The following is a 25335-nucleotide window of genomic DNA, read 5'->3' as shown; positions in this document are numbered from 1 at the left end:
GTTTGTGGTTGGACTGTTATATTTTGTCCATCTCTAATTGCCATGGAGAAAACTAGTGAGTCACCTTCCCGACCTGTTGTATTCTCAGTGGGTTATGTACATAAATAATGGTGTTAGGAATGGAATTCCAGGGTTTTGACCCTGTGACAGTGAAGGAGCAGTGATATAGTTTCAAGTCAGGACAGCCTATGGCTTGGAGGGGAACTTGAAGGGCAGCGCAGTTGCTCAGTGGTTAGCACTGCTGCCTCGAAGCGCCAGGGACCCGGGTTAGATTCCTGCCTCGAGCGACTGCCTGTGTGGAATTTACACATTCTCCCCATATCTGCGTGGGTTTCCTCCGGAGCAGGTCAGGTGAATTGGCCGTGCTAATTCGGTCTGTACACAATCAGGTCCCGGACTTCAACACACAATCCTGCTCCCATGCCCACATGTCTGCCCTTGGCCTGCTGCAATGTTCCAGTGAAGCTCAATGCAAACTGGAGGAACAGCATCGCATCTTCTGACTAGGCACGTTACAGCCTGCTGGTCTCAACATTGAATTCAACTTCAGATAATTTAATTTCATTTATTTTATTTTTAAAAATTTTTTTTCACTTCTGTACCTCTTATTTCTTGATTGTCTCTATCTTTCGCTCCCCACTCTCTCATCACCTTTTTTCCTCCTCTTCCTCCTTTGCTACCCTTCTCCCCTGTTTTCCATTTTGCCTCTGCTTCACCTCTTTCCCCCCCCATCCCCCACATATTTGTCACACAGCACTGGCTTCAGCCTTGGTCATTCACAGCTCCTAATCTCCCTATAATCTGCACTGTCATTATCATGTCTTTATTGCTACCTTTGCTTCTGGAGCCATGATCTCAGCATCGTAGAAATACTTCCCTATTTCTCCCCTTTTTTAAGCTTTGACAAAGGTTCAGTTAAGACTCGAAACTTCAGCTCTTTTCTCTCCTTACAGATGCTACCAGACCTGCTGAGATTTTTCAGCATTTTCTCTTTTGGTTTCAGCTTATAATCATGGTTTTGCATATCTGATGTGGGAATACTGGGGTTGGTCGTAAAGGGGACTACTTTGTTAACAAAACTTACCTGGTCCATTGTCAAAGTTCTCATTATACTTTCATACAGAGAAGGAAGAAGGTGAGGATCCATTCCTTCACTGGACATTCCAAGGTTCACTGAATAGTCTTTGGTCTGGGCAGTACCTAGTCAAAACATCTCAAGAGCCTCAATGCGTGAGTTACGCGCGCCACTGGATGCATTTCAATGTACATGTATTTATTTTTGGATAGCCTTTTCAAGGTGTGGATAGAGCAGTTTCAAGGCAGAAGCCAGTTTCAGCCATATTATTTAGACATTCTGTTATGAATTCCTGCTGAACTTGACTACTTTCAGGTCAGATGGTTTTTGCTGGGCATTTTAAGTGTCCCAGGCTCATGTTTAATTGCCTTTTCTCAAACCCAAGGCTTCAAACATAAATGATGTGATTAAAGAATCTTGAGTCGATATTTTACCACATCATGACACAGAGCATCTTAATGATTGAAGAAGCAGCAGATTTATTTACAGCTAAAGAACATTATAGAAGCAGGAGGCCATCTGAAGACGAGGATAAGAACTTTGAAAATAACAAAGAAAGGGAGTCAGTGCAAATAGAAGAAAAAAAGTGATATTAAATACAGGATAGAACATGAGCTGCCAAGTTCTGGGGGCGGTGGTGAGTGTAGAGTGAAGCTAAAGACAACTGTCTTTCCCACCTGTAAAATGCAAGGATTCTGTAGATTGAATTTTGAGGGACCAAAGCATTACAAGCAAATTTGAAGGATACAAGAGTCTGAAAGCAAATCAATAGAGAAATCCAGAGATGATAATAATATGCTTTATTGTTAAATGCCAGGTAAAAAAATTATACAAATCAACTTCATAATTAATATTTCAAATTAAAGTCTTTCTTACAAGAGATGTAAAAAAAGCCCTTAGTGATGTGTTATCTCACGCTATAATTGACAGCTGAATGTACCAAGAACCATAGGAATGTTTTATTTAAAAATATTTATTGCATATTAACAATTGCAGTGCTATTTGGTAAGAGCTAATGAACATATTCAACAGTCACAATGCGTTTCGTCAAAAAGGTTTCAGAGTGTTGCAAAAGAAGGGGTGAAACAATTCGTGTATATAATACAATAAGCCACATTTTTTTTCAAATTATTAGCCACCTTAGCTAGCATTATGGTGCCATCCTATCATTAATACTCTGGATTTGATTAGCAAAAGGCTAAAGTTTGATGTGGGGGAGGTAGAATTATATATTTTAACATTTCACCTCCTCTCCAGAAGGAACTGACTGTCTTAGAAATTTGCCTTCTATGCAGCATAATGTAGATGGATTCATTACATTGTAAGTAAACCAATAGAAACACTCATTTAGGGGAAAAATGTTCTCTTACAGGGGATTTTAAGTGGAGATTCCTTTTGATCCATTGAGACATACACATAAGTGTTTGCAATGAAAGTATCATTGAGTTGCATTTTGATAAAGAAAAGCATTTTTAAAATGAATAAAAAGGGTAACTTTTTTTTTGAAATGAGAAACCTGGCCATTTTTCAGTGATTTTGAAAAAGTCATCAGTTCACTTAAATCTGTCCTCTGTCCTTCACCAGTATGCAACAAAACACAGGTGCTTGGATTTCAGGGATTTTATAAGGGGACTATCAATGTTATCCTGCACTTGTTATTTCCTTCTTCTCATTGAGACAAACACAATTGAAAGAAATCTTTGCATTTACTCCAAGGGTCTTTAATCAGACACAGGTAAACAAAAGCAGTCAGCTGTCCAAAAGTCAGTAAAGAGCAATAAATATATTTGCAATAATACAAGGAACCTCAAATCCTTTGAAGTTTAAAAAAAAACTAGCAGGAACATCTGTAAGCCTAGCTTACAACCCACAGCAAAAAAAACACATTAGGAAAATCCTATTGACAGGTAAAAAAAAATCTAATGTACGTACAGCGATTAACACATGATTGTAAAAATAAAATAAAAATTAGTGCTTTAAGAAATGATTGCAACAGCAATTAAAATACATGGTATTTACAGGGAGCTTTGAGCTATTTTATTTAGCAATTGACTTTTTAAATGTACAGTTATTGTGAACTTTAAGCAGTGGGGAGCAGTGATACCTGCTAGTGTTAATTGTGATGCCTTATGATCTGACCTTTTCTCAGCAGTTGATTGACCTCTTGTGATTGATTCAATCTGGTTTTCTTGAAAACGTTTCAAGAGACTTTATATGCAAATTTCGAATGTGAATTTATGTTAAGTTGTGCAGGTATGAAGGAAGTTACCAGACACGATACTCTGGTGCTGTGTCAGTTACTGGGGCCATTCAAATAATGAGAAAGTTAATTGCTGAGGACAAAACAGCTCTTTGTCCAGCAATGACTTATCCATGCCCCCCTCCTTTCAAAGTCTTCTCCCTTTTTCCTCAAGGTGCTTTCTCTTTTCTGGGATTTGAGTTCCTCGGCTGCCAGTTGTCCTTTAGTACCTTGCCCAAGTGGCAACATTTATGTATAAGGCCAACCAGTGATGAGCATACCCATGGTATGTGTCACAGCTTTAACTTGTATCTCGACACAAGCACTTCCTTTCTCTGAGTCAAACTGTAGCATCCCTACTGCTGAGATTATGATACTAAGAACTCAAAAACCATTTGTTCTCACACGCAAACAGGTCACTAGCCCCCAAGTAAAAAAGTTAATAATGGGAATTGAGAAATTCTTTGCTACAATAAAGGAACGTTAAAGCTAATTCTTTCTGATTCAGTAACAGTCACATTATATGCACTGGATATAGTATTGCATGAGCTATTACACAATAACTGACGTCCTTTCTTTTAAAATACCATTTACATTAGGGAATATTTACAACAGTCACTTTAGACAGTAGTTAAAATGAAGATATCCCAGATTCCTACGAATGAAGATTAAATCTATTCATCCAAAGAGGATTTATGGAATTTATGGATTTTACAAGCACATTGGGAAATGGGAACTGCAGGAAGACACTGTCCTCGCAGGCCATTTGAAGTAGTAAATTAGGTGAAGGGTGAATTCTTTCTCAACTCCCTCCTACCCACTTAGTATTTGGGGAATGGCCTTTTGTGAACATTTGTGCTCATTGAGGGAGATAGTGCTGTGGATCTGGAACACTATCTACATTCAGAATCCAGTGTTAGCATCAAGTTCTCTTTAGTCAAGTGCAGCAGTTAGATAAGGATAAAAGCTCCCTCAAATCTGTTGGGTACCCTGCCCTTGGATCAAAATGGCTGAAATTCATTTCAGATTGAAGCATTCCAGCCAGAAGACTGAGATTTCGTCGCATCAGTTTGAATTTGGGTTCAAGAGATGAAAAGCCAGTGTCTAATTTTCAACACTACCCAGCTTCAGTTTAACTGGTCTGAGTATTCATGTATAAATTTCAATCGACAGAGCTGTGCTGAAGCCCATTTTCTGACACCTGCATACTCTGCAGGTCACTGCAATTTTGCAATATTCTGCACATTCTCAATTTCTAAATTTGAGATAGGTTTCCATTCATAAATATAATACACATAACATTTTGTCATGTATCTAGGGCTACAAGCTGGAAATAATTAGATGCTTCAATGAGTGATGTAATCCATGAAACTTTGGAAGGCTACAAAACACATGATAATTTGAAGGAAATTACATTGTCAACATCAATGACTCAATCCTCCAGAACATTTGATGTAATTGCGGTGTATCATTTAGTACTGTTGAATCTACTACGCACAACAATTGATTTGGTAACTCATGTAGCTCTTTGCAACCTAAAAGGTATTTTTTTATCTGTGTCTCGTAGGGACTGGATTAGCAATTTGGAGCATTTTTCAATCCTGCCTCTCTAGTGTAAGGGTATTAGTGAGTATTATATCTCGACCAGTTTAATGACTGACTGATTGAATGCCAAACTAGCAACTCGTATTTCTTCCCTCATCCATAACTTTTAGTTCCATACGTGCTCTCTGCTAAGCAATACACACTTATCATTCATTTTGTCAGCTTTCCAGTTATCCTTGTCTTTCTGGAATATGGATTCTTCTGGACAGTGAATCCGTAGGTCCAATATTCTTTAGTACCTCAGTCAAGTGACCATCGCTTGGATGGTGAATGCTAATAAGCAATTTTACAGTGGAGGTCAGTGCAGCTCATTTGAATTCTGGCCACAGATAGAGTTTGTAGCGGTGAGGAGATGGAGCTGGGAGGGGCCAGGTGCTGGAACAGCAACTTTTAGCTAATGCTTCTTCCTTATTCAGGGCAGCGCAAATATGTAAGGCACCAGAGATCAGTTCAAATTATTTTTTAACACCAGCGTGTGGAATTACTTAATTCTGTGTGATTATTGGACAGGGATATCTGCTAGTTACACAACCTCCACACAGTCTCTCCTATTTAGTGCATAGCTGGGCAAATTTGGCTTTCAGGATGCAATTTCAAATTGTGTACTTCTTATAGAAGCTCTAAGAACCATTTGGTCTGAACCAACAAGCAGCACAAAATCATTTTCTTTGACGATCTTTTCACTAAACTGTGTCTTTTACAATAACCTGCACTGCATAGAATATTTCATCCCCCCCCCCCCCCCCCCCCCCCACCCAGCAAAGTGTAAAAGCTCCTGTCCCAGCAGGATGGCGAAGTGGTAAGTGCAGGGTTGTGGGTGTGAGACATACAGAACTTCCCAATCACACCAACATCTCCTTTGGTCATTCTGAATAACTTTGTTGTCTGGGGCCAGAAAAGATTCCTCGCTGACATTGTATCTCTTCAAGAGGAGAGTGAGTGGTCTGTCTCACTTGGGAGCCCTTTCCTGTTCAATTGCAGACTCTGTAGAAGTGAAAGCTGTATTGTGTGAAGATCTCTCCTGTGGAAATGCTCTCACTGTTGCATGTAGCCTGGCTCTGCTGTGAAGGAGAGATTGTTGTAGTCTGTTCCACATTATACAGTCACAGTAACATGCATGCAATACAGCTGAGATTGTGCCATGTACAAAGTGTGTGTTGTGTAGGGAAACAGCAATTTGGAATCTAGTCCAGACTATCAAAGCTTGAGATCATCAATGGTGAGCCAGCGGGTAGCCAAGCCTTTAAGAGTATGACTTGGATAATGCCAGATTCGTGCTTTCAGAAATGCCAAAATCGGGCATCCCATTCTGTGTCATCTTTAGCCCCATATGTAAAGTTTTAAAAATAATTTGACTGTATTTGGCAGCATCTCATCTGTTTCCTTGCTGGACCCACTTGTACCATTCTCGATGTCAATATTTTCCACCTGACAGCAGGAGGAAACTGTGGAAGGATTTCCTTGCCCACCCCAACACTCTGGCTGACCTTGTAAAGAGCAAGTAGAAGATGAATGAATTTCCTGTGCAATTTGGACTCTTTTCCTGGAGTCATTCTGCCAGGGTTTGTGTTAAAAGAAAGATAAAACCCAGTCAGGGAAAGGTGAAATGATCTGGTATTGTTACTTTCTAACATGCCTGAAGCTGGCCAATTGTTTACACAAGTTGACCAGAGGCTTTTATTCTTGGAATTGTGAAAGTTTAATGGCACAAGGGACAAATGCATTGTTGGAGTAGTTGTAATCTAGCCACAAAGAATTCCTTTCAATCTTTTCCATCATATCAATTTCCTTGCAACCACCAAGATTATGATAAACCTGGATGTAGCAATAAAACGACTCCAATTTAATTGAAATTCCAATTGAGGTTTAGATGTCTTTTGACTGTAGGGGAAGTGAAGAGCTGAATGAGGTAAAGAGTTCCACTGAGAAACAATGGACTGAATTTTAAGCTTCTGGTTGAGTGGGGAAGATGGATTGGAAGTGAAGGGTCCACCCGCCCTTACAGTCTGCATGTTCAGGTGGCCAGTTAGTAGCTGTTCTGACATGAAGGAGGCTTCACTCCTTCCTTTGCACAAACCCTTCCCCTTGCTCCTTTACAACGTTGCAGTTATTATCAGGTTTCATGTTTCTCATGTCTGTTTTTCGATGCTATAATATAGTCAGCTCTTCTGACATTGAGTTAATATAAATGTTTCATAGTCTTGAATTTTTGTTGCAGCCACATTCACAGTGGAATATGAATCACACCTGTGTGTTCCGAGCAACAGATTTGCAAAAAGGAGCAAATTGATACGGTAGTACCGGCTGCGATGTGGCAGCGGGGTAATGTTGCAGTCACAGCTAGACTTGCAAAGTCCCTCTACTCCCAGAATTGGTCTTTACCATTCATTGAATGTGCCAAACAATAAAGCATGTTGTTAAAACTCATTCAGATGTTGCCACCTTCCTGCTAATACATTTAATTATGTTCCCAGTGATTGGTCTTTTCTACTGACCCTTTATCTTTAGCCATGCCCAAAAAATATAGTGGGCAATGAAAAATTGCAGACGATTGGATCGTTGACTAGCTTTACGGATTGCTAATGAATGATTTTAAAATGGTTTGGCATCCATGTGCGTTCCTAGAACTGCAAGGTTAGGACGGAACAAGGCGAAAGGTTTGTGCAATGGGTCTGTGCTATCCTTCCTGTCTGACATCCACTAACTGACTCTCTGGCACGTCACTAAACATACAGACGACAGAATGTTGGTATCATCATGCTGCATTTTCTGGCATTATTTGTATATGTAATATCCAATCCAATGAGATACAAGTCAGGGATAGTCCAATGAGTCTCAATGCAACCCAATGAGGATGTAGAGAGAAATAATGCACTGGAAATTGTTTTCAATTATCGTTTGGATGGGCTAGGCAAAGAAAAGATCTTGCATGCCATCAACAATCTGGTTCTAGAATCATAAATATTTACAGCATGGAAACAGGCCCTTGAATCCACTTGCCCATGACGTCCAGTCTTCACAGAAACAGAAACCATGCTATAGAGTGCACTAAACATGGGAAAGCTCAATGATTTCAGATTGAAAATGGTGAAAATGTATTGAGAAGAAACATGTGGGAAAAGGAATGACAGATTGCAAAATGGCCTTCAGATTGCTTGCATGTTAGAGATTCACTTGATACTCACTGGATCAGCCACTCGGAAGTGATAGGTGATATCAAAGTATGGAGCAACCACCAATGGCCACTTGTGTGTTGTTCCCTGCGGTAGCAAGAGGACAGTGGAATGTAAGTACACAGTGTCAACCCCAAGAGGATTTCATACCGCATTCTTCTGCCTTTCTTTAGCATCAGTTATTTATTCAGAATTGTTGACTTCTTTATGAAAGCATTCACTAACCAAACTTTGGCATCATTCTCCTGTTATTGATAGGGTCATTTATTTCCATGAGATAATGTCATCTACCAAAATGAAACCAGAAATTGCTGGAGAAACTCAACAGGTTCAGCAACATTTGTGCTTAAAAACTGGCAAGAGCAAAGTAATCTGCATTTTTGTGTGTTGAAATGCTAACAAAAGCTCAAACAATTTTATAAATTTAACTTGGATAATTTATCCAAAATGTATTGTTATTCATGACCATAACAAATGGCTGATGATTGTAAATAACTTGGCACAGGCATTCTTTCAGCAAGTTTATGACTGGGGTTCAGTGGCTCCATGTAGGACAAGTGGAGGAAATGGAACTCAGCTCAACTTCAGAAATGTAACTCTTGATGCGTTAGGGACTTAGATGAGACACTTCAAAGCAAAACCATTCAGGAAGACTCTTGGAGCGGGAATGCCTGAAGATGGTGCAACACTTGGGAGAGCTCAACTCTAGATGGCACCGCTAGCTTCATCAGTGAATAATTCAAGGTTATGGCACTTCAGCCAGCATTCTGGGATGGATACCTCAAGGAGATGAAGCTCAGACAGCTTCCTGTGTGGGCTATCTGAAGGGAATGGAGTTCAGCCAGGCTCTTTGATCATTACCTAATGGAGGAGGAATCATTCAAGTTCTTGATGTGGAATCTGTGAAGAAATGGATCTTAAATCAGGAATCTAGGCGAGATTCCTCCAGGGAATGAATGTCCATTAAGTTCTTCAGCGGAATGTCACGAAAACGGAACGAAGAAAAACTTTGGTATTGGAATTCCTTAAGAATAAAGACACAAATGCCACTTCGAAGATATGCCAGTCCCAACAACTGAATAAAGAATCACATTTCAAGAAAGGTTTACTCACACAATCTTGGGATGGCCAAAAATAGAACAATGTTTTGAAATGATGGGAAAAATAAAAGCTAAAAAATATCATATATACTGCAGCGTTTAGGTTCTACCTGGGTGACTGATGTCTCAGTTTTCAAGTCCGTATTTGAGATACTCCCACATAAATTGCCGTAGTTGACACTGCACAGGTAAACGGCCAGAGGCACTGAGGTCCTATAGAAGAAAAAAGGTAAAATGGTAAGGCCACCAGGAAGGAGTGAGCTACTTTGGTATACTCCACTTTGGGGCCTGGGGGCTTGAATTTCACCCACGCAGCTTCAGGAGGTTGATAAAGTGGTTCAGAAGATCATTGACATCCTGAACCTTATAAACAGTGGCATAGAATGCAAACCTATGATGAACCTTTACAAACACTAACTTGGCTTCAACTGGAGTATTGTGTCCAAATCTGGACATCATAGTATAGAAAAGACATGAATGCTTCAGGAGCACAGATGGGAGTTAGGCTTGAAGACCCTGCAGAATCCCCATCAGAGATGTCTCAGAAGGAACTGCCTGAGAAATTGATGAGTCCGCTAGGGGACTCCTGAGCACCAGGAACTCCCTCATGGTCTCCATTTAAAATCAGAGAATCCAAAGCATTTCCAAAGAAATTAAGCAAAATGTCACTCAAAGAAAGTACAGAGTCTAATCTCTGAGTAACTATTCAACAGATCCATACTTAACTCACACATCCTTAACCACACCTCCCCCAGACTGTGACCTGACAGCTCCACGGACACAAACTGGCTTCACCTGCTCCAGACCCGACCTCACTTTGCTCGCACCAGAAACCCTTTCACTGGATCCAACCTGGAACCCCTGCTGCTGGATCTGAAACCCTCTAAACCCAAAACCACCCTCTCCGCCCCATTCCCACCCACCAGAACCAATTTCTCCTGCACACCTAACCTGAACACTGCATCACTTACCCGTTCTGCCTGTCACCTTGCACCCTGCTCACTTGGTATCCCAGCACCCTTCCCAATGGGCACTTACTTTAACTGGCTCCCTACGAGCTACCCATCAGAGATTCTAATTCTGGCAGCTTAACCCTCATCAGCTGTCACCATATCCGGCTAGCATGCTCTTTATTTGACATTACACCCAATCCATCTGGTATCCTAATCCCTGGCACCTTATCCCTACCCAGATGGACCATACTTACCTGGCATTCAACCCCCTTCCCATCTGGCATCCCTTGCTCTCCCAGCAGCCTAATCTCACAGTTACCCTTATGGACTTGTTATTGATAGCAGCTGTCAAAATGGCTGTCAGGCTGTGAAAATGGAGTGTGGTTTCTCTTTCTCCAATGGCTCTGCGCTATACCAGAAGTCAGAATGGAAGTCCACCTCCAGATTTCTGAAGGAGTCAGGTATGGAATCTCTTCTCAAATGTCCAGCTCTCTTCACTGGTAAAAAACAATTTGAGAAATCCAGCCCAATAATATCCATAATGCAGACAGAGATGAACAACGAGTCCAAAAAAACACAACATTCACACCGACATCTCTCAACATGATGAGCAGAAACATGCCTATTCATATTGGCCCTCCCACCATTCCCCATTCCACCCAGAGAAAATGAAAATTTACACACAACAAAACAAGTTAGCAAAAACCTCATAGCTACTTAGATCCTTCACTTCCACTGTATGGAGTGTACATTGACATATTTGCTGATTGACAACTGTACATTGACAGCCTGTGTGATAACTTCTCACTCAAGAGGAGTAAGAGCAACACAGTGGATTCAAGGTGAGCACACTGGGATCTTTGGAAGATCAGGGTGGATGTTACTTTTCAAAAAGTTCCTAATTAGCTCTCCTAATTGCTTATGACTGAAAATGTCAGAAAGCATACCAGCCAGAATATTCAATTCATGGTTTGTGCTGAGATAGCTCATGTCCACCAAAGCAGCAGTGGGATTTCTACATTCATGTCTCCCAATCATGTTCAGTGGCTATGATGAGGAAATCCATATTTGGATGCAAAAGAGGACTGAGGGCAATGATGCCCATTGACAACACCCTCAAAACAATTGTGTGTATATATAGCATCATTAAGTCGCAAAGTGCCCCCAAGTCCCACATGAGCATCATCAGTCAAATTTGACACTGAGCCAAATGAGGAGTTATTGACCGTATGGCATTGTCTTTGGTTTGTGCCACAAACTCCATTCACTACCTCTCAGTTTAAACCTCCTCATTGGCAATTGTCTGAAGATGAATGAGACTGATTTCAATGTTGACCTGGAGATGAGCTACAGACCATATATGCACACCATCACTAATTCCACCTCAGACTCTACTACTGCCACAGATCAGTTATTCCTGGTGAAATTCTTAGCCATTATTTTGACTATTCAAATGCAACCATGTTTGCGCGCCCCCCCCAAGTTATCACCCTTATAAACTTAAGCTCATCTAAAATTGTGTCCAAACACACACCAAAGTTCCATTCTCCAATCATCCTGAGCTCACTGAGACATTGACAATTGGGTAAGCAGCTTCTCAGTTTTAAAATTTCAATTTTTCAAACATTGCCATGTTTGCTTTCTGAAATTTCCATGCCCAGGGGTCCCTGATCCTGTGTAAGGGCTGCTACTGACCACTTAAATACCTCACCCACTTAATATGATGAGTCTTCCCCAATGGAAATTACTTTACTCTGACATATTTCTCCTCATGACTCAATTGCGTTCTTTTAGATGATTTCTGGTCAATTCTCACGGTTTATCCTAACCCCCACATTTTGAATTTAATTCAGATTTTCATGTGTAAATCCTTCTAAAATCCTTTTGGAAGTCAATAGAAAATTTTTCGATCTGTTTACTTTAGAACACTTAAATTGTCACTTTTTGCAAAACAGTCAAAGAGATTGCTCAGGCATGATTTTACCCTTGTGAACTACGCTATTGTAGAGGTAATCTTTAAAATGGTCCTGATGATCTAAGATCTGAAGCATTCAATTTAACTTTAATTGCAAGACTTAAATCAATAAACCATAAACCCATGACCTTACATTTGGTCTTCAGCCATATGGCAAATCTCAATTGACAGCAGATATATAGTCACATACAAAGGTTTACAGGATGTGTTTCTAGTGTCTGATAGACACCAGGGCGTAAAACTTTTATAGTTTTATCTCAGCTCACACATCACAAAATCCTCAACATTACTTGTTTCCCCCACACCCAGTTCCACATACATTTCAGGTTCTCATCCAATTATCCCCGAGTTAACATGTACCCATCGTCTGTTCCTCAATTCCATTTGGTTTCAGGTATTCCTGCCAGATCCTACTAGATGATTTGATTACTGACCACAATTAAACAGAATATAACATTAATACCTTGCTTGTTTCTTCATTACAAATAACCAAACCTCAAGTAATTTTTGGAAAACCTCAAACATACAAGGATTGATTAAATCATATCAATGGAGAGAAGCCTGTTTGGTCCTTATTTATCTATCTGTTTAGTCATGTTTTTGCAAATGGATGTTTCATCGGTCTATTTCAAATCCTGTAATTCTTCCCCAGTGTCCAATGGTAGCCATGTATTGAATGTCAGTAGTGCACAAATCCCTTGCCTGGTCTTTTCAGCACTTCAGGATAAATACCAGGCAACTATTGAGTGGCTCATCACAGCCAGGGAATCAGCAGGGGATTTCAATTGATGTTAACACCCCTGAGTTGGGAAAGGGAAAACATAATCATCGCCTGATAGTTAATCAGCAATCCCCACTGGTTTATCAATGTGCACAACTTATGGAAAGGAGCAGGATGTCCATCTTGTCATGTCACTTGCCAATATTTATAGATGCACCATAGAAAGCATTCTATGTGGATGCATTACAGCTTGGTATGGCAACTGATCTTCCCAAGACCACAAGAAATTACAGAGAGTCATTCCAGCCCAGTCCATCACAAAAACCAGCCTTCCATCCATTGGCTCTATCTATACTTACTGCTGCCTCAGGAAAGCAACCAGCATAATCAAAGACCTCCTCCCACCCCAGTTGTACTCTCTTCCAATCTCTTCCATCAGGCAGAAGATATAAACATTTGAATGCACATACGACCAGATTCAAGAACAGCTCTTTCTCTGCAGTTATCAGACTTTTGTACAGACCTCTCAAATATTAATATTGATCTGTCTCCCTGCACACTGCATTCTGCACTATGTTTTGTTATCCTGGTGCAATTTGTATGGTACAATCGCTGTAGAGCATGCAAAACAACACTTCTCACTACATCTCGGTACATGTGACAATAATAAATCAAATCAAATCAATGGATACCTTGCTGTGTAATTCTGTTAAATACCTTAAGAATTGATACTATTTTGGCTTATGTTAAGATTAATCATTTTGTTGAAATATCACTGATAGGTAAGGAGCAATGCATTTTCCCTGAAAATTAAGCTAAAGAATTTTGTTCAACTTTAAAGTGAGCTCAAGAAATATATTAACAGAAACTCTACTTTCAAGAAAGCAACTCACTTACTTCATTTGAAGAGTGATGGTGATATCTATGGGTGTGGTCTTGCTGACTGGAATTGAGTATGTATAATTCCCTGAGCTATAGAAAGGAGCAGAAATCAGTTAGTGTTCAAACAGATGATGGCAGCTGCAGGCAATGCTACTCCTCTCTTACAATCACAGTTTTGTCACTTGTCTATAAACATTTCATAAAATATATAATTATAAGATTAATAATACTATAACCACTAGAGAAACCAATGGATTACACAAATGCATTTCTACTTTGCCTCATTTCCAAACCTAGGTGCAAATTTCTGGAGCAATGATTTTTGGTTCCTTTTCTTACTTATATGCTATTTTGGGCTCAAATTAATCTTCTCAATCTTTACCCATTACAGGTACTGGCTTCAATGCATTAGTAAAATTGACCTGAGCTTAATCTTTCAAAACATTTCACCAATTAATTTCTGAGATAAAGCTATAACTTGCTTCTGGTCTCTGGTTAGTGCACATTTTCTTTAAAAAAAACAGATATTTTAATAATGCCACAGCACAGACATCTTGACACTGATAGAATTATTTTAAAAAGGCACAGAACATTCATATTAAATTATCTATTGTCCTAGCTTGAATATTGTTAACATTTTGAATCTTCTGTGACCCTCCTTCAGAGGACTTGAAACATTAACTCCATTTCCCTCTCCTGGTCTGCTGAGTTTCTCCAGCAATTTTTGTTTTGGTTTGTTTCAGATCTCCAGCATCCACAGTTATTTGTTTAACTTAAATATTGCTGTATTGTACTAATTCATTCAATCTGCAAATTAATATGGAAATTCATTCAGCATTCTTCATTAACTAAGTGTATATAGAGTAGTATTGATCTAGTTCACATCCCCTGATAAATATAAATATAGAAACACCAATATATGACATACCTAGGGCTGCTATTTTGCAGCTGGAGTAGGTACAATAGTCAATGCACCATCCAAGTCCAGTTAGTGAATCTGATTTAATATACATATGCAGTCTGTGCATAAAAGGCATCTTAAGCAAGTTCACACTGTCACTGTGCACATTTGACTGATGAAGTAAATGTTTATCTATCAAATACTTCTCTTGTAGCCTGACTGAGAACTCATCCTGCATATAGGACACCAATTGAATATGTCACGCCAGTCCTCCTGCGTCCGTTATATATTTCATCAGACATGCTGCATACAGATTGTGTATATATCGGAGCAAATTATTGCAGATGCTGGAATCTGTACTAAAAACAAAAATGCTGGAGATCATGGAGGGTCAGGCAGCATCCATGGAGAGAGAGTAAGCTAGTGTTTTGAGTCTAGATGACTCTTCATCACTTCACATCAGCTCTGATGAAGAGTCATCCAGACTCGAAATGTTAGCTTGCTCTCTCTCCAGGGATGCTGCCTGACCTGCTGTGATTTCCATCATTTTTGTTTTGTGCAAATATAAGTCTTGTACTTCAGCTCAAATTGTTTCTCTTGTCCTCTTCTCAATATATGGATCTGATTCCCCAAACTGTGAACAGTCCGGTCTAGTATCCTGACTGAGAACATAGTTCTCTTCACAGTATTGTCCTGCTTTAACACTGGCAGTACTACAGTTAACACAGCAAGCATCCTATGCTGCTAATATTCCTTACCTGCAGGATCCTTGGCTCAGACAGTACTGCTCTGAGATCTCCAGACCATCCTCAATGATCTGGATAGAAGTCAAGGTGGTGTTCTTCCCTTTGGGAGGAGAAATGGGATAGTTACAAAGTTCCCACAAAGAAACATTGCCTCTGTGTATAATTTTAAAATATCAGTACATGCAGCACCGCAAATGTTATGTGTATGTCTTTGGTACTCTAATGTATGTTGGATGTTTAGGTTGTGTGTATAGTGTTGTTTGTGTTTAATATTTCCTCAATAAATTAAATATGAAAAGAATAAAATAATAATTAATTAAATATAAACTTGGTCCCTTAACTTACTTTTGATCTTTTCAAACTACCCCTCCAACTATCTACTGTCACATTGCTAAGAAGGCTCAGAACTGTTTCTTTTACACATGTACAAACTATCCTATTTCAGACTCTATTCTCCTCATCTCCTGACCCCTGCAAAGATCATCAAATCAATTAAAGCCACTCTTGTCACTCAGTTCCACCTCACCACGTCATCAGCAGCAGAAGAGGCATGTGCTCTAAATGAAACACATCCTCATTTCAGGTACCCAGTGTCATTATCAACTGCAGCCCAATTGTTGCTCTTTCTGCCCTATCCAAACAATGCATCTCAGTCTCAGTTTCATCCTCCTACATCAATGTGACATTTTCCCATTTTCCATGGCAACCATCCTGACCTCTCTCTCTCTCTGCGATTGCAGTTTTGTGCCAATTAGTCCTGATTTGAAGCCATTTTGAATTGTAGCCCATACTCGTGCTGAACTGAATCAAAACTGCAGAAAGCTACATTGAATCAAACTACATGCTGAACAGTTATTTATTTCCCTGCAACATATACTTTCTGCGCTAATGGACGTCATAGTCGGGTATCTCAGAAATAGCTGAGCATGCATGACATCAGTGTGTATATAACTCACAGTCTGGGTTGTTGTTGGTAGTGTCCATTTGTTCAGTGCTTCTTTGTCTTCTTGCTGGCAAACTGGGCAGTTTGTTTTGTGTACTGGCATAACGAGGAGGGAACTTTGATTTGCCATGGATGTTGGTGATCTGTGGTGGGGGACTGTAACTGTTAGAGCTGGATCTGGAGGTGCTAACCACATCCCTGGAAGATGTCTGCCTGCTGTTGTAGCTGTTCGCATTCTCATTTATTGAAGACTTGGCTTTGATATTGCTGGTGAAGGATATGCCAGCTTGATCTGGAATCACCAAGAATATTTTATAAAAGAACACTGGTGTTTTCATTTTCTTTAAATTGTGCATCACATATAAGAAAAGGATGTGCTATTCTTGAGGAGGGAAAGGCATCTGCACTTACCAGCGGTGGAATGGTTAGTGCTGGTTGATGAAGGGGTCAATGGGTTGGTAGTCACTGGCAGGATGCTACTAGCAGGTGGATATGTAGAGTTAACAGGGCAGCACAGTACTTCACATAGAAGGGTGTAGCAGAGACTAAGTGGTCGAGGGGAGTGGGACACAGGAGAAGCAGGAGAAGGTATATCAACTGCAAATAGAAAGAAAATATTTGTAACATAAAAAAGTGAGGCAGTTTATCAATGATTAAAACTCTAGTCATATAATTCCAACTGGCAGAAATAAAGCATTTCACACTAGAGTACTTCAGGAAAGAGAATTGTAAGGTCAAATTCATTTCAATTCATACAAAGTAAACAAAAATGATTCACACCCTCCTTTTACAGTACAGCCTTGTAGCTTAAGTGTCAGCTCCTGAACCTCAAGATAAAAGGTAATTCTACTACCCATCTGTACACTCCATGGATGTCTTTATGTCAGCTCTTACATCTACATCAGTGCTTCTACAAGGGTTAAATGAATTTGAATTCAATGCAGATTTTGGAGTGAATGTATAATTTGTCTGCTGCCTTCCTGCATCATCTTGATCACTGTTCCACCAACACAGCAGAAAATCAGGACACTGATTTATTCTAAGTGAACCACTGCACTCAGAGACCATGGATTGATTGTTATGCAAAATGGAGTAAACAGTTGGGGTTGCTATTTTCATATATGTTTCACTCTAATGGTTGAGGTTGTTCAAGGAAATGAATCCCAGAATCACTTCTTCTTGTTTCTCTCTCTCCAGCTTCAAACTCTCTTTTCAGTGTCGAGAAGTGATTGGTGTGGAATGATGGGAATGAAGTGATTGGTGTAGAATGGTGGGAAGGGTCATGCTGAGGGCTTCAATCTCTAAATTCCAGTAACGATCATTGCAGCCTCGCAGCTCTCAGCCCCACCTCATCCCCATCATATATATCCCTTCAAATTCTCTTAAGCTTTCACACCAAGGACAGCTTTACAAGGACTATTTCAGCTCAAGCAAATGACTGAAAGGAGTGAGAGACAGACGGGATTTTACAGTAGGGATCCAAAAACAGTGGTCTCACATTGATCTAGACTATTTTCTGACTCGCAGCCTGACGCAGCTAATTGCCATTGGGAAAGGAAGTAATAGGAAGGTGGAGCTGGGTATCAACATCACACATTTAGAAACTGATTGGTGCCGATGGGTAATGTTAAAGTCCCACAAAGATTTGTAACACTTACACTGTCAAAAAGGCAGCAGCCAGACTAAAGCGAATTAAGCACGATGTTTTGGAAAAGATTAATAACTTTATTGCTCGAACTCCACCTCCTTTGTCTATCCATTACCCCTTGCCATCCTGTGACCTCTTTTCTCCTATGACTTTGTATATCCCTTGCCCTTTGAATATCCTGCTGATTCCCAATATCATTTTCCTCCTCCCCCTTTGCTTTTGCATGCACTTTCCTCATCACAGATTTGATCACCTCGAGGGTAGGCAGTGAGAAGGAGAAGTCCAGTCTCCCGAAGCCTCTATATCCTGGTCTTCTATTGTGCTTTATTCTCCTCTGTTCCTCTTTTCTCTCCTTTTTGTTAACGTCACTTTGTCTCACATCCTACCCTCTGTGCAGTCTCCTCTTCAACTAAAGAAGCACAAGCAAATGCTTGTTCCTAATCAGCAAGCATTTTGGAAGTGCTGACTGCATTTTAAATCAAATGCCTTCAAAATCTAATACAGCTGAGAAAGCAGTGAGAAGACACAGCTAAGATTGGAACAAGAATTGGGTTTGGGGACGAGTGAAATAAAATCTGGTGGGAAAGTGTTGATAGGAAATGAAGGGAGGAATAGAGACAGAGTAGGAGAAGCAGAGAGACTGAAACCAAACCTGTAAGGATGGACTGGCCAACAGAGGCATAACAAACCACTGTGAGACCCAACTAGGGATCTAGAGGAGAACTGCACCCTGAAAACCGATGTGCCCCAGATAAATCTTTAATTAAATAATACCAACAGGATCAAATCTTTAAATAGCACTGATGTCAAGCTGTGTATTTTACAACAACAAATTGAATTTACATAGCACCCATAACACAATAAAACATGCTTCACAAGAACCAAGGTTGGATGCTGAGCCACACAAAGTGATATTAGGGCAGATGGGCAAAAGCTTTGATCAAAGAATTGGTTTTAAGGAGGGTCTTAAAGGAGGGCAAAAAGGAGAAGTTAAGAAATGGTGATGTTTTAGTTGGAAGGTTCAGCGTTTATGGCTAGGCAACTGAAGGCATGCTTACAGATGGCAGAGTGATTAAATACAGGATGCTCAAGAGCTTGGAATTAGATGAGCACAGATATCTGGGAGGGTACGTGGATCTGGAAGAGTCTACAGACTCGGGGAGGAGTGAAAACATGGAGTGCTTGAAAGCAAGGAGGAGAAATTTTAAATCAAGAATTTCTTGACCAGGAGCCATTATAGGTCAGTGAGCACAGCGGCAGATGATTGAACTGCACTTAGTGTTCAGCAGAGGTTTCAAGACTTTACACTTATAGAGATAGAATGTGGGAAGATATGGCAAGGTAAGGTATGATTTAAATATTTTTAATATCATATATTTTAGACTTTGGATTTTGAACTCGTGATATGTATGTTTTGGTTTGTGTGTCTGAGCGGGTTTAATGATTAACTTGCCAGCATTTCGGGAGGTTTTTTAAAAATACCAATATCAGAAAGAGATTCATGAAGTGTAATGGGAATTTGTTCAAATTGGAAGAGTTTTATGAGCAGAGTAAACATTGAAAAGTATTAGCTTGCTTTCAGTTAGAAGACTATCAAACTCTGAAGATGAGGAATTAAAAGCAATAATTAACTCAAATCTATGTATATGATAGAGAAAGGAATTCTCTCTGGTATATCAGTACTGTAAAGGGATGCTTTTGGGATAGGTGGAATATAGCATTGTTATACATGTTTTGAATTTTTTCAAATTGTGTTATTGTAAATAGCTTGGTTTATTCTATTTCATCTTCATTTCTTTTGTGTAATAAACTTGTTTTATTGATAAAATCAGATCTGCGGCATTATGGTACTTGTGATACAGTACAAGTCCAATTGTTTAACAAAAACAAACAAATTACGATCTATCAAGTGAAAATTCAGTCTGGGATCTGACTTGTCTGATAATAAAATGGCTGGCACTATATTGGAATAATCAGGTCTTGAGGTCACAAAGGTTTCAACAGCAGACAAGCTGAAACTGAGACCTAGTCAGGAAATGTCACTGAGCTTGAAATGGGTAATCTTAAAGATGGAGTGAATATAAGGGATGGATGCTCATTTTAGAGTTAAACATGACATCAACAACTAGGAAATAATTTGTTTTTATTGTCTAATTATTAGTAACAGTTTATAATACAGATAGGGACGGGCGATTTAGCATTTGGTGGTTTAGTAGAGAAGTTTAATGGCAAACAAATTAAGTAATTATGTTCAAAATCATTTCTAGAAATTAAAGCTATGCATAATTGGCTTTATTTCAAAATTAAATTATATCTTTTTTTCAGCATAACGTGTACATGATTACAGCAGAAAATCATCGTCACCTTGGTGTAACTATCAGGTACATGGTACAGCAAACCTAATATACTCAGTGATGCAGTACAGCCAAGAGTTTTAAAGTGGCCAAGTTCCAGGTAGCCAATAGCTCATATTCTGAATGCAGACTTATATCAGGAAGCATTATGCATGGACTTGGAAACCACAGGCATAGTTTCCCATGTGATTATTTTACCAAACAGGAGGCTTGACAATGCCAAAGTTGAAGAATATGCATTCAGAATTTTGGCTGCATGGTCTCCTATTGTCCAAACCCAATTTCAGCCTCCAAGAGTAAAGGATGGTGAGAATAACATACCAGGCAGCCGGTGAGTTACCACCGTGTCCTGCGCACTGAGAGGCGTTGTTGGCCAATGGATTTCTTTCGAGGTTGTACGTGGATTAACATCAGCAGGTGATCTGCATATTAAAAAAAAGCAATCATACAACATGCATATTAATTGTGGATGGTTAGGTAATTTCATGAATAATAGGTACACTCACCTATTATTATTGAAAAGTTCCTATGGAAATGGGAGTCAACTGGGAGCCAAGATTTTCTTGGATTGTTTTCTCCCCTCAGTTCCATTTCTCCTGTGGTGAAGCCCATAATTTCATTCATAGACCAATTTCAGATTTGTAAGAAGGTCACTTTAAAATATTGGAGAGACATTATTCTCCAGGGCAGAGGTAGCGTGTTGATTCTGAGATAAGTTAGATGGCACCAGGTGAGACAGTTTGGTCATGTATTTAAGACAAATTCTGAAGAGGAAGTCTCCCCACAGATTGGCTTTTATTTCTTGGGGAAGAACTGAAAGAATCACTTGCATTTGAATATTAAGTACTTCAGATATAAAGTTGAAATTTGGTGACTTGTGTAAAAATAGCACACAGTAAGATGCAACTTGATTCAAGGGGAAAATCAGCAATAAAGTCAGTTTTGGTGATTTTTGTTTATGAGTACATGTTTAGGACACCAGGAGAATTCCTAGCTCTTCAGATACTGTATCCTTCAGTATCTACTCAAATCCACAGGCCTTCAAGTTTAATATTCTGGATCAGTGGTGCTGGAAGAGCACAGCAGTTCAGGCAGCATCCAAAGTGCAGCGAAATCGACGTTTCGGGCAAAAGCCCTTCACCAGGAATAAAGCTTTATTCCTGATGACGGGCTTTTGCCCGAAATGTCGATTTCGCTGCACTTTGGATGCTGCCTGAACTGCTGTGCTCTTCCAGCACCACTGATCCAGAATCTGGTTTCCAGCATCTGCAGTCATTGTTTTTACTTCGTTCAAGTTTAATATTGCCAAAGCATTGCCATCAACTCCTTTAGTAGTGAACTGAAGTCTCAGTCTAGATTACTTGCTTAAATCTTGAAACAGAACCTGAGTCAACAGTATTCTGATTCAGTGAAGTCACATTTTCACAACTATCACATGCAGTGTGGCCACCAACCTCAATCTCAAGCCCACTGTCTGTTAAATGATGACATATTCAGCAAGGCCCTCAAATCTGTTTAGGCAATGATCTTCCATAACGATGATTTTACAAACAGAGATAAATACAGGTCTAGAAAGGGAAAGTAGATTCTAAGCAGGAATATACCTAGGTTAAACACTAGAAAGGAACAGGTAGTGTAGCCTTTTCAGTCTAAACTGTTATGCAATGAAATCATTGCTGATCTATATTCTCACTCCATTACCCACATTAGTTCCATTCCTGATCTAGCACAGGTCTACCAATCTCAGATTTAAAATCATTAAATGAGCTATCGTGTACTGCTTTACATCGAAGAGTTTTGTATAAAAAGCTTTACTTTGCCTGAAAAGGCACTTCCTAATTTCCTTCCTGAATGACATCATTCTAATGATATGATTTCAAAGTCATGTCCCATTGTCCCAACTCCCCCACCTACAGAATACTGTCTACCCGATTCTGTCACCATTCAAAACTTGAATAATCTCAATCAAATCACCTCTTAACCTTCTTCACTGCAGGAACACAAGCCTATTTAATGTCATCTTTCTTCATAATAGAAATCCTTGAATCTCTGGCAACATTCTGTATACCTATGTTGGATTCCTTCCATGTCTAACATATCCTTCCGAGAGTGTGGTGCTTGGAACTGGGTGCAGAAATCAAGTTGCAGTCTAACTAGGGCTTTGTAGAGCAGAAACAAAGCTTCCTCCTCTTTATACAACATAAATGGTCATATCCCATTCATCTTAGAAACAGAACCCCCGTTCTGAAGAAGAGTCATATCAAACTCAACACATTAATTCTATTTATTTCTCAACAGATGCTGCCATACCTACTGAGTTTTTCAGGGATTCTCAGTGTTTGTTTCAGATTTTCAGCATCCACAATATTTTGCCTTTTATACAGACTGTAGTCAATGGCAGATGCAAAGATAGATACACCTGAATGTTTGAGAGAAGGGGTGGGGGGTGGGGAAGAGAGGGAGATGGGACAGAAAGTTGGGGAGAAGATGGGGCTGTGGGAGGCAGTGAAAGGAGTGGCAGAGAGAGATGGACAGACAGACAAAGACATGAATTGACAGAAGAAGAATGAATGCATATCTAAAATAATATGGGAGGGAGTTTAAAATAAGCCGAGAGTAGAGGTGGACTGCACATCAATTCACTGTGACAGTGCCTGGATGTTTCTTTCAATATTCAAGTCTTTTGATATTCTCACTGTAGGTTTGTATCAGTTTTCTGATCAACTGACACAGTTATTGTGACTCTGACTTGGTAACAATGAGGGTTTTAGTGGAACCAATAGATGCATTAGAGATTTGGATCTGAGAGATGATCAAGCTCTAAAACTAGTAGGGTAAAAAGATAACATAATCCATTGCCCAATTCCAAAATAAGTGTAATGACTTTGAATCATAGAATCCCTACAGTGTGGAAAAAGGCCATTTAGTCCATCGAGTCTACACTGACTCTCTGAAAACCATCCCACCCAGACCCAGCCCCTAATCCTATCCCTGTAACTCTGCATTTCCCACGGCTAATCCACCTAGCCTGAACATCGCTGGACACTACGGACAATTTAACATGGCTTTCCACCTAACCTGCACAATTCCTGGACACTACGCACAATTTAGCATGGTCAATCCACTTAACCTGTACATCCTTTGACACTATGGACAATTTAGCACAGCCAATCCACCCAGACTGCACATCCCTGGACACTACGGATAATTTAGCACTGCCAATCCACTTAGCCTGCACATCTTTGGATTCTTGATCACAACTTCAGTGATTTTTTTTAAAAAATACATCCTGAATCTATAAAGAGCAAAATTTGGCTTGATTTCTCTTGAGCTTCCCCTCCTCATGTGTCTGTTGCCTAGAGAGTCTGGAGATTTCTCACTGCTCTGGAGCTCAAAGATCAATTCACTCACCGATCAGCTTCTGTCCCATCATCATTGCGCAGGTTCAGCACATAGAGTGTTGACATGGATATTACACTGATGAGGAAAAAAAACACAAGTTTAGTTCAAAGACTAGGGTTTGAAATTCATTACTCCTGTCACTGGAGGTCTATAGCATATCTCAGGAAAAAAAAAACCTCTATTATAGTTTTTAGAAAATGGTAATAAAAGTTATATTGTTTCAGAGTGACCATCACTCAATAGCGGAACAAGGCAAGCTGAACCCTAATTGAGTGTTAGAGAATTAAACACTTTGCCTTCACTTCTGGAATGGAGTTTCAAGTTCAACCTACACTGATGAAACAGAAAGGTGGGACCAAGTGGGAATGTTGATAAATAACCAAGCAGGGTTCTTTACACTTTGCAACTCCTCAGATAATGAAGCAGCAAGAAACCACAACTGTCAGGCAATGGCTGTATCCAACAGCAAAGAATGAAATCTTGACATTGCAATTGCTGAATCCCTAACCATGATCATTCTGGGGGCTTATCATTGACCTGAAACTTAACTACACCAGCATTATAGGCTCTGGCTACAAAAGCAAGTTCGAGGTTGGAAATTTTGTACTGAACACTTCACCTTCTGACTCCCTAAAACCTACCCAATCACAGGTCAGTTGTTAGAGGAATATTCACTACTTGCCTGGATGGATGCAGTTTCAACTGCACTCATGAAGCTCAACACCATCAGAACAGAATAACACAGCAATCTATCCAGCACCTTAGACATTCATTTCCTCAAATTCTGGCAAACAGTGGCTGCAGTGTGTACTATATATAAGATGTACTGCAGAAATTCACCAAGAAGCAGTTTTCAAATCTACAAGGTCTACCATTAGGAAAAAACCGAGGGTAGCAGACACATGGGAGCATCATAATCTCCAAGCCACGCCTTATGTTGGAAATGAATCACTGTTTTTTTCACTATCACTAGGAATTCCATTCCCAATATGACTGTGGGTGTGCATACACCACTTGACTGCTAATGCTAAGAATGCTGCTCACTACAACATTCTCAAGGGCAATTAGAGATGGACAATAAGCACAAGTCTCACTTGTCATTCTTATGTCCATGGAGAAAATAAAGTGAAATTTAGGATTGAGATGTGGAATCCTATTTGACAGTGAGGTTAGTGGTATTGATGTGGTGATGTGAGATCCTATAGGATATTGGGAAGGTGGCATGGAAGTATGAAATGGTTATGTGAAATAGTTGTGTGGGAATTTGAGATAGTTGTGTGGGATCCCATGGGATATTGAGCTGGTGGTGCGATATTCCCTGGGATATTGAGACCTTGATGCGGGACCCTCCCAGGAGTTTTATGATGCTGAAAGTCGTCATTTGGCCATCATATCCATACCAGCTATCTGAGCAAAGTTAAAAATCACACAACACCAGGTTATAGTCCAACAGGTTTATTTGGAACCTCTAGCAGTCTGAGCAGTATGACTTAGTAGTAATCTCCTGCTGCCTTACCCCAATAATTCTGCATATTGAATGATGATATAAACATCACTCTTGAATGCCTCAATTGAAACTGCCTCCTCAGCATTTCCAGGCAATGCATTACATACCCTA

At 39.8% G+C, this 25335-nt stretch overlaps 1 protein-coding gene across 1 annotated transcript in view; it reads right to left on the bottom strand.

Annotated features, from left to right (window-relative positions):
- Positions 1-5723: 5723 nt before the first annotated feature.
- Positions 5724-25335, bottom strand: part of myrf (myelin regulatory factor) — a 200792-nt gene continuing 181180 nt past the window's right edge. Inside the window, 9 exon segments of the mRNA XM_060838633.1 lie at positions 5724-5980; positions 8105-8179; positions 9303-9405; positions 13739-13813; positions 15383-15470; positions 16327-16605; positions 16725-16910; positions 20637-20737; positions 23727-23792. Of these exon segments, the coding sequence (XP_060694616.1) occupies positions 5891-5980; positions 8105-8179; positions 9303-9405; positions 13739-13813; positions 15383-15470; positions 16327-16605; positions 16725-16910; positions 20637-20737; positions 23727-23792 (1063 nt within the window). The 3' untranslated portion in view covers positions 5724-5890.

The sequence above is a fragment of the Hemiscyllium ocellatum genome, chromosome 18 (assembly GCF_020745735.1).
Source record: "Hemiscyllium ocellatum isolate sHemOce1 chromosome 18, sHemOce1.pat.X.cur, whole genome shotgun sequence".
Taxonomy (NCBI): Eukaryota; Metazoa; Chordata; class Chondrichthyes; order Orectolobiformes; family Hemiscylliidae; genus Hemiscyllium; species Hemiscyllium ocellatum.
Note: the sequence above shows the minus strand (reverse complement) of the source record. Positions and strands in the feature narration are given on the sequence as shown.